The sequence below is a fragment of the Rhopalosiphum padi genome, chromosome 2 (genome assembly GCF_020882245.1).
Source record: "Rhopalosiphum padi isolate XX-2018 chromosome 2, ASM2088224v1, whole genome shotgun sequence".
Taxonomy (NCBI): domain Eukaryota; kingdom Metazoa; phylum Arthropoda; class Insecta; order Hemiptera; family Aphididae; genus Rhopalosiphum; species Rhopalosiphum padi.
The window spans coordinates 29,418,654-29,428,452 of record NC_083598.1 but is presented as its reverse complement, the minus strand read 5'-3'; the positions used below and the strand labels follow the sequence as shown (position 1 = coordinate 29,428,452).

The window sequence follows — 9,799 nt, the reverse complement described above, 5'->3', positions numbered from 1 at the left end:
ATTCAAATGAAAATTCTTTCAAGATTTCGGTGAGTTACACATACTTTAGATCTTTGATGTTGTTGCAGCTAAATATAATTGTAAGTATATTAAAATATTTAAAAATTATCGCTCATTTTTTAGATTGATTATTTGTTACACATTTATATTTATACTTTGCACTCATAAACATAAATAATATTAAGCTTAAAACTGTTAATATTACGTAAAATATGTATTCATAAACCTAAAAATAAAACTTTAAATCAGATAATGACTCATTATACAGCATTATTTTAATTTTTAATAGCATCTTACTTGATTTTCAAACAATTTCATCTTGGATATAATAACTATAAGTAAATTTCCAACTGCTTGAGTACATAAATTAGCTGCCGATATAAAAGACTTCATACTTAATGGCGCCTAAAAATTGATATAGTTACGGTAAATAAGCTATCTTATCTAATTAATATAATTGTAATAAAATTACTAATATAGAAATACATTTATTTAATGTATTTAAATTTTTCTTATGGTTTAATAAATTGTTATTTATTTTACTTGGGTGAACGAAAATTCCAATAATGTAATCACGACCATAACTTCGCCTACTGTAATTAAAAGCGTTTGAGGAACTTGCCATAGAATATGTATATATTTTCCATTTTGTAAAGTAATTAATTTGGCGTTCTAAATTGTAAAATAATAAAATTTAAATTTAGCAACTGAACAGTTTACTCATTTATATAATTCGTTTAAATTAATTACCGTTTGGTTAAAACTATGATGAAATATTAAGTCATTAACGCTAGCCGGTAGTAAATCTGTCATTTGCAAAATATTTTCATCATCTAGATATACATCATAACTATAAAAAAATAAGAATTTCCAATAAAAACATGTTTAATATATATTCTGATTATCTGCACGATAAAATATATTATCTTATACTTACGTTCCAACAGGTATTTCATGGTTTGTGTTTTTGTTTAGTGGCAATTTAAAATTTATATCAGACAATTTATTATTAGTATTCCTTAATGTAATGCTTTTTCCCGACAAATTATGACTGTACGAAATCCTAATAAATTTAACAATATAATGATTAATAATGTAATATCGTATAAAATCCAATACTGACGACATTTAACGATATTCCAACTTAATTATTTATTTCAATATCTTGAAATTATCAATAGGTACTCGTAAAGTCGTAAATACGTAATTACTAATATTGTTTAAATAAATAGTTGATTGTTTGCTTATTTACAATTTTTGTAGTTATTAGGTAGTTATAACCTACCATTGATTTTATTTTAATATTATACAATACAAGTTGATTTTTTAAGCATGTTCACCCCATTTTTATGCTTGAAATATGCTTACATCCAAATTTTGATTTTTGGAATTTTTAAATGTATAATTAAAGACGATATTTTCGAGTGCGTAAATTTTTCACACCATTTAACGAGTATCCTATGACGATACCAACTTTTGGTATATTTAAACATGTTATGTTTTAAAGCAAAATGTAAATCAGGTAAATGTTTTGAAAATTTTGACGTATACGTATATTGCAATTGAAATTTAAACGAAAACTTCCTGAGTTAGGTTAATTAGTTACTTTAAATACTAAGGAATAAGGATAATAATCTATGTTTTGAAAATTGTCAGGTGCCATAATTATCCATAAGCATTTAGTAATTACTATTCATTATTAACGAATATTTTATTTTGCATAGCGAATTGGCGAATTATAATTATCGAGCTCGTATCCATTTACAAATTATTTAGTATAGTAGACTATTATCTTTATTCCTTATTATTTAAAGTAAAGTAACCGGAAGTTTTCGTTAAAATTTCCTTTACAATACGTCAACATTTTCAGAAAAATTACCTGAATCACATTATGCTTTAAATCATATAAGTTCTCATTTGAAAAACCACAGTGGGTATTACCACAGGATACTCTTTAAATTTTGTGAAAATATCATCTTTAATTACGTTTAAAAACTCCAAAAATCAGAATTTGAATATATGATGCATAAATTAAGCATAAAAATGGGGTGAGTATGCTTAAAAAAATCACCTTGCTTATCTTAAAATAAATGGTCTAACCTGAGATTTGAATTTCCACTCTTCAATTTCTTTAATTCGTTTAAATGTGTCAATTCTATGCCATCATTATTTTTAGATGTTAAAAAATACGATGAGACCTTCAATAAAATAAATACATCTTATAATAGTTGTCTGTCAAATAGATTGATAATATAAAAAATGATAATAATTCTAACCCTTTCTTTTACAATGAAAACACGTTGTTGCAAAATACCCGTTTTTAATTGGCACATAGGATTTACGTCTATAGATATAACATCAGTTTTATTGAATTCTTCTAAACTATAATTAATGTGAAGTACATTTAATGGTTCAATACTGACATTTCCAACCAAAGAACCAGATATAGTAACACCGCAATCAAAATTATTGATTATTCTTAATTGACCTTCATTTGACGGCAGTACTAAGGTCTGACCCTATAAAATCAAAAATGTGTTAGTAAACACATATAGGTAAACCATCGTGGTAAATAACAATAATTATGTATATATAATACATAATATTATGTTTCTCTGTATCTCTGATTTATTTTTCGTTGACACAACTTTTTCATATGTTACAAAGAAATGTATACTATTTTTAATTATTTATATACGTGTGTATTTTATTTAATACGATTTAAACCGTAATTACTTCGAATTTATTTTGTGTACGAGCCTTGCGTCTTACGAATACCTATACAACCAAGTACCTTTTTAGATAATTTTAAACACAAAAAAACCACCGTTACAAATTTTGAAAGTAAATAAGTACTTCTATAAATATTAAAAATTATTATTCACTGTTCACTAAAAGGAGTTTTTAATGTGTCAAACGGTATTTACAGCTATGTTGTGGTGTAGGTACAACATACATATTAATATGGTAATATTTTAACCTTAACTGCACTTATCTGAATTTCAGTAAAAATAAATAAATATATATATATATATATATATATATATTATATATATATATAGATGGTTTACAGTTTTCATGAAACACAAATTTTTTAGATTTTTAATTTTTTTTTTTGTCGTATATCACTGCTTATTATAAACAAGAATATTAGGTATATTTAAAATTGTTGTAGATATATATATAAATATCGAATATTGAATAAATGATATAAGCCTTTATTAGCAGTGACGTGAATACAATTTGCGGTACACGTGTTTTTCCTGATTATATTTCACATGTCACTACATACTCAGATACTCTTATCTATAATCTATATATATGTCTATTTTTAATATCATTGCGGCATTGCTTCAATATAATAAAAAAATTCGTATTATTACGTCAAAATATGTTCATAAATATATTCCACTCCTGATTCGTATAAATAAGTAAAAAAAATATATGAATTATTTATGGTTTATGAATTATTATTTATTATAAATGATATATATTTTATTATTATTATATCTATTTAATTTTTTAGATTAAATCTATAATAAAGTTTAAATTAAAAAAAAATTATTATTAATATATTTACAAACTTAATCTTATTAAAGTCATAAAGATATTATAATCTTGTTTTAATGATCTCTCAATAATGTTTTATTAGGTAATAACTTATTATAATCTACTTGTCATGGAAATTTTGTGCACAATGACAACATTATAAGTGTAACTGTTACAACTTTATAGGTACTTATAATAATCTATCATTTACAAGGCACTAGCATATCATGCTTAAAAAAAATGCTCGACGTAAACAAATGAATATTTACGAATGTTTATCGATAACCGTTTTTTATATTTAACCTTTTTTATAATTTTAAAATTATCCGGTACAAATACTTATAGTCTTGATTTTTTTTTATGTATATTAATTATTGACTACAGAGAGGTCGATACAGATGCAAGTGTATAAATAAAGTCAATAGTAAATATATCTCTTTAAAATACTAGATTCAGCACAATGAAAATAATCAATATGATAATGTTTACAGTTTAAGTATTCATATATTATTTTGTTTTAGTTGTTGTCTGATAAATTCCAAATAATTTCAGTATACTAAACAATAGCGTTCATATACCCGAATTATTAATTACAGAAATTTACTTTTATAGAATTTAATAATTATCTAATCATTTCTATTAGCTAATCTATTAATTTTAAATTTTAAACAATGTACATAAATTAACAATTTTTATAGGTATTAATTTATGGAAATTCTGATCTTCGTTTTAAACTATTTAGTATATATATTATATACAAAAGTGCAATTTGAGGGTGTTTGGAGGAAGACTATCAATCAAAGCCCCCTAAAATGGTTTGTATATATCCCCTTCCACCTTTATATATCTCAGGGAGCATACTACACACAATACATACATGCAAATTATAATAACCCCCCCCCACAAATTTAAAACTCAAATTGCGCCTATGATTATATACCCACTTTATTTATTATTATAGCTATAGGTAAATTATTAATAATAAAACGACCAAAATATCATTGAACATAAATCATTTTAGATGAGGTGAATGAAAAGGAGACTTTAAGTTCCATATACTGTTTAAAATATATTCATATCAAGTTTCATAAGAATAAATGACTAAAAGTAGATACTTACAATAATTATATACTGCACGACAGCAGCACATACAAACGACGATACAGTAAATAGGCCACCTAGAGTGACTTTTTTTAAAGGTGTGTTTATACCAATTTCATATAAAATTGGATAGACTACACCATTAAAAAGTGGTATGAATATCAAAACGAATAACGGATTAATGAAATGTACTTGATCAGGCTTAATTGACCAATTTAAAAAATCTATCTTTCCATTCATTAGAGTTCCTTGCAATATCCAACGAGAACCCTGAAAATTAAAATTGTCAATATTCACTACATTTTTTTTATTTTACATCTATGTAGAATATATTTAGAATAAGTCATAACAAATAAATATGATTTATATTGGTGTGTCATTATTCTAGTAAGTCGTGAAAAACGTAAAAAAATTATTTATTGATTGATTTAGGTAGGCATTTTCTGTTTTTACAATTCAGATTTATTAACATGTTATAAAATGAATACTGTTATGACATTATGTACCTACCTATATAATATGTGAAGAATAATTTTAATAGATACATTTTTTATAAAATAACTTACTTGTTGATCAAAAAGTGTGTATAACAATGGTATTGGTATTAACAAATACATGACGTCTAACGCTGCTCTCAATTCGAATATTTCATGTGTATTGTACTTATTATCTGCATAATCCAACCAATCTTTTCTTTTTGGTTCATTTGAAGAAGCTGTGATTTTTCTTTTTAAAGCGTACTATCATGGAAAACAAAGATAATTTAATATTCAAAACATATTCTATGTAGGTATCTTTATAATTAATAGGTATACAGGATTACTTTTATCAAGCAATACTCACTATTTAAAAATGAATTATTATTTTAAAAAAAATTTTCTTACATAACTTCCAGACTCCACTGCAGTCGAAATAAAACAGAAAATATTTTCAAAAATGTTAATAGATTTTGAAATAATGAGTGTTCGATAAAAGAATCGCTCATTATATTTAACAAATTATAAATTGTAACTTATCATAGGTAGAAATAATATTAAATACATTTGATAAAAGCTATTTTTTTTTTGCTCTTACAAACATGCATCCAATTGAAGTTGTGATGATACTGGATACGGGTTTATTGATCTTATACAGGTTCTTGCCACTTAAAAAGAACACTTACACATTCATCAAAAAAAGAGTATTAATATAGGTACCTATTAAAACTATACCAATTTAACGACGAAATGTTAGTGTTCCTTAAAAATAGTTAAAAACAACCAAGCTATTTTTTTATTTTATACTGATAATAAAATTATAAGCAGAATTAGTATATAATACATTATAAAATTAATAATTTTTAATGAAAACTATGTATCTAGTCGTTCATTGGTCAATCAACAAGTTATGAATTTTGCTAATTGGCATACCTATTGAGATCAACATTAAGATAGCAGGAATCCCAAACGCTAATGGAAAACATGAATCTTTTCCAAAACACTGAATTGATTTTCGTAGTTCTGGTGTAATAAACGTTGATAACAAGGCCCCCGCATTGATGGTAAAGTAAAATACAGAAAAGAACTTTCGCAGATGATCTTCTTGATCTGGTAATTCAAATTGATCACCGCCAAAAGAAGAGACGCATGGTTTTATACCACCAGCTCCAATTGATGTTAACAGTAAACCAATTATCGTAAATAATCTGTGAATATATAAAAATGCAATTTTGATATCCCCTTAGCCCTCTATAATAATAATTATGTTATATTTTAATAAAATCAGTTATTTCTCTACACAATATATGTATACGTGAATACTAAGTTACAAACTTCCGAACAACTTGTAATGGTCATAAACTTATAACAATCATATAACACAAAAATAAATACTCACATATTGTTAAATTTTAAATGAAAAATTGACCAATTTTCGTACAGTTATTTACACTAGTATAGTTTCTTTAATTCTTTATAATTGATACAAATGTATGCAAAATATAGGGTAATGTTGTAATAAAACTTTAATATTAATAACAAATAACTAATATAAATTTTTCAAAACTAAAGAAAAATTATATTTATTTCTCGTTTATTTATCAAGTTAGTATTTATAATGTACATATATTTTACCATACCTCTGGAAATTTAAACTGATTGAAATGATAAAAGATGCAACAGCCACCAAGATATTTCCTATTGCATGTACAATAGACAAGATAAAAATGGTTCTGTAAATTTAAATATAGGCATTATTCATTGGCAACATAAATTTATATTATAATATGCAATTTAAATAATTAAAAAAAAAGTATTAAAATTTAAATATAATATTGGGCAAATTAAATATTAAATTGTTATCATTTTATCAATGCATTTAGGAATGAAGAATAGTTTATTATTAAATATTTGAAAGTAAAATACTCGATATAACGTAACTATACATACCCATACATTTTTTTTTTATCAAATTTATTTATTTAATAATATAAAATTGTATTATGTTTTTATGTTCTTTCTTTAAAAATACCAGTATATACTGTATAATAAAGTTGAGGAATTTTGAACGCAAATTTGAGCATTGAATATTTAAATTATATTAATACTAGTAATATCGATGTCATCAAAATCATCCCACCAACATTTAAACATGGTAGAAATTTTGGCAGCAACTTTCCTAGTTAACAGTTTCGTTAATCATTAATACATTGAAAATTGCAATTTGCTGAATAAATATTAATAAAAATATTGTTGTATGTATGTTATAAAATTAAATAATTATAAGAAAACAATTTTAAATTGTATATGTATGTATAATGTACAATATACTATTTTATTCCCCCAATCACAATAAAGGTAAATTTAATCTAATTTTTAATAAAAAATACTGAATGTAACTTAATTATTTACACCTTTACTGACATATGTTTCATAGAATGGTGTGAATAGGTTCGTATAAATAAATTTAAAAATTTGTCTTAATATTTTTAAGATCTAATTTTGAATATAGGTATTAAATAATAATAATATATTTATAATTGTATAATAGTGTAAGGTATTAAGTTCATTAATTAAAATATAAATACATAAATATACACGATTATTTATTATTATTTTTATTATTTATTAATGTATACGATTAATATTTTAATTTGCGAAACATAATATTAAAATCGTTTTATTATATACTGTTTAAATAAGTATCAAAAGTTCAACGTCAAACAGTTCAAACACGTAAAAGAAAAAAAAACTACAACTTAATATTTTCAATATTTAAATATGGTGTTTGAGGATATTCGTAGTCCTTACAACGTTTAACGTTATCAAACTTTTTAATCTAAAAATAAGAAAGTTATCAACGCAAAATAGAAAAACAGGAACATTTTTCAAAACTGTAGAAATAGCTCAAAAAAAATGATAAAATGTATTAAAAATTAAATAAAATCTAGAAATAGCTAATAGAAATACGTCATGGAAATATGAAGGTTTTGTGGATATATTATACATATCTGAATTCCAATAAAAAAAAATCAAATTTTTCGGTGTAGCCTAAATATTTCTTCTTTCTGGATATTTTTTGTTAGTTCTTTTCAAAGAAAACTACTGGGATTTTCCTATTTTTAACCATGGTAAAAATTAGGTTAAATTTGTAATTATACCCTCTTAATGTTGAAGATTAAAGCAAATTATCTGCACCAAAACTGGATGATTGACACATACTAAATCACATATAGGGACATGTGCACCATTGTACAATTAATATATTTTTTGCTTCATGTAGAATTTAAATTAAGTTTTTAAAGTCTTTTACAATATATACTATTGATTTGTATTGGTATCTTAAGAGTAATTCCTAGAAGAAGGCAAATGGTTCTTTCGTCTCCATCCTTAGACCCCAACGACGCCCTCACGGTTGTAGGCGTGTTCAGCATTGAACACATATTATTAAGAATCGATTAACATTAACACACTATTATAAAGTATGCAGAGCAATTATATGTACTTTTACTTTATATAGGTACTTACCTAGGTAATAAATAAGCTATTTTAGAAGTTATTAATCTGTTAATTGCGCTTACTTATATTTCCCCCAGTATGAATCTGCAATGATAGCACCAAACAATGGTGATAAGTAGGTACAGACTAAAAACATATGGAATATAATTGTAGAAGTATCATGGTCATATTCTTGAATCGTTGTAAAAAATAAAACCAATATAGCTAAATACCATAAAATTATAAAAAATTAAAAAATAAAGTATATTAAGTTCTATAATAGTTAAATGAAATACCTTTAAGTCCATAATAACTGAATCTTTCGCAAAACTCATTTCCGATTATATACCAAACTGATTTCGGATACTTCTATTCACAAAGAAAATATTTATATTCAAAGGTTTTAAAATTAAACATTAAATTCGTTAATAATTATAACATAACTCACTAATATTGTTGACATATCAGAATGATGTGAGCTTGTAAGTAAATTAAATTACTGAAGAAGTTATTTAAAACAATTGAGTGAATAATTAAAATATATTAAATGTAAAATATATGTAAAATATTTTAAATGTAAATATTCACATGAAAAAAATTGAATTTAAATATTAAATTTTACCTATTTTATAACAGTCGTTGTCATATTTTTATGGATCCGACCTCTATACTAACTATTAAAATTACGAGTAGCATACAAATAGAACGGCATCAGCACAGCGTTGTAATAGTTGTGCTTAAACTAAACTCACAATAAAATCATATGTTTTTCTTTTATTATTCGAATACTGTTTTTATAGCCGTCTGAAGTATTCCTGTCGGTTTATAAATATGAGCCAAAAGGTCTATGAATGATTCTTACAAAACTAGAAAATTAACAACTGAGCTAACAGTCATTTTTCAATGCAGTATAGTTTTGATATTCCGGCAGTCGGCATCCTCCTATCATTAATCCAGAATTTTTTTACCACTTTCTATATTATGTTGTATACGTTCTGTTGCTATAATTTAATTTTGGCTTATTATTTAAATAATTCCATGTAATTCAATCTTCTGATAATATTGTTGGAATTTCAACAAGAATTATAAACTTGTCGGTAATAACAATTATAATAACTACATGAATAAAACGTGTAATAAAATAAATTAAATACAGATAATTTTTTAATTCGATT

General features: G+C 24.1%; 2 protein-coding genes across 2 annotated transcripts; both read right to left on the bottom strand.

The window, feature by feature from the left end:
- Nucleotides 1–2: 2 nt before the first annotated feature.
- LOC132918931 (solute carrier family 15 member 1-like) lies at nt 3–5,267 on the bottom strand. The gene is made up of 8 exons (XM_060980289.1): nt 5,217–5,267; nt 4,702–4,920; nt 2,277–2,519; nt 2,101–2,198; nt 938–1,063; nt 751–850; nt 298–405; nt 3–68 (listed from the first exon to the last, which is right to left on the bottom strand). Exons 1-8 carry the CDS (start codon nt 5,265–5,267, stop codon nt 3–5), a joined length of 1,011 nt encoding a protein of 336 aa, XP_060836272.1.
- On the bottom strand, nt 5,222–9,454 carry LOC132919538 (peptide transporter family 1-like). Its single transcript, XM_060981219.1, has 6 exons — nt 9,073–9,454; nt 8,921–8,993; nt 8,708–8,849; nt 6,767–6,859; nt 6,060–6,334; nt 5,222–5,390 (listed from the first exon to the last, which is right to left on the bottom strand). The coding sequence occupies exons 1-6, from the start codon at nt 9,085–9,087 to the stop codon at nt 5,353–5,355; spliced, it is 636 nt and encodes a 211-aa protein (XP_060837202.1). The 5' UTR covers nt 9,088–9,454; the 3' UTR covers nt 5,222–5,352.
- Nucleotides 9,455–9,799: the final 345 nt, after the last annotated feature.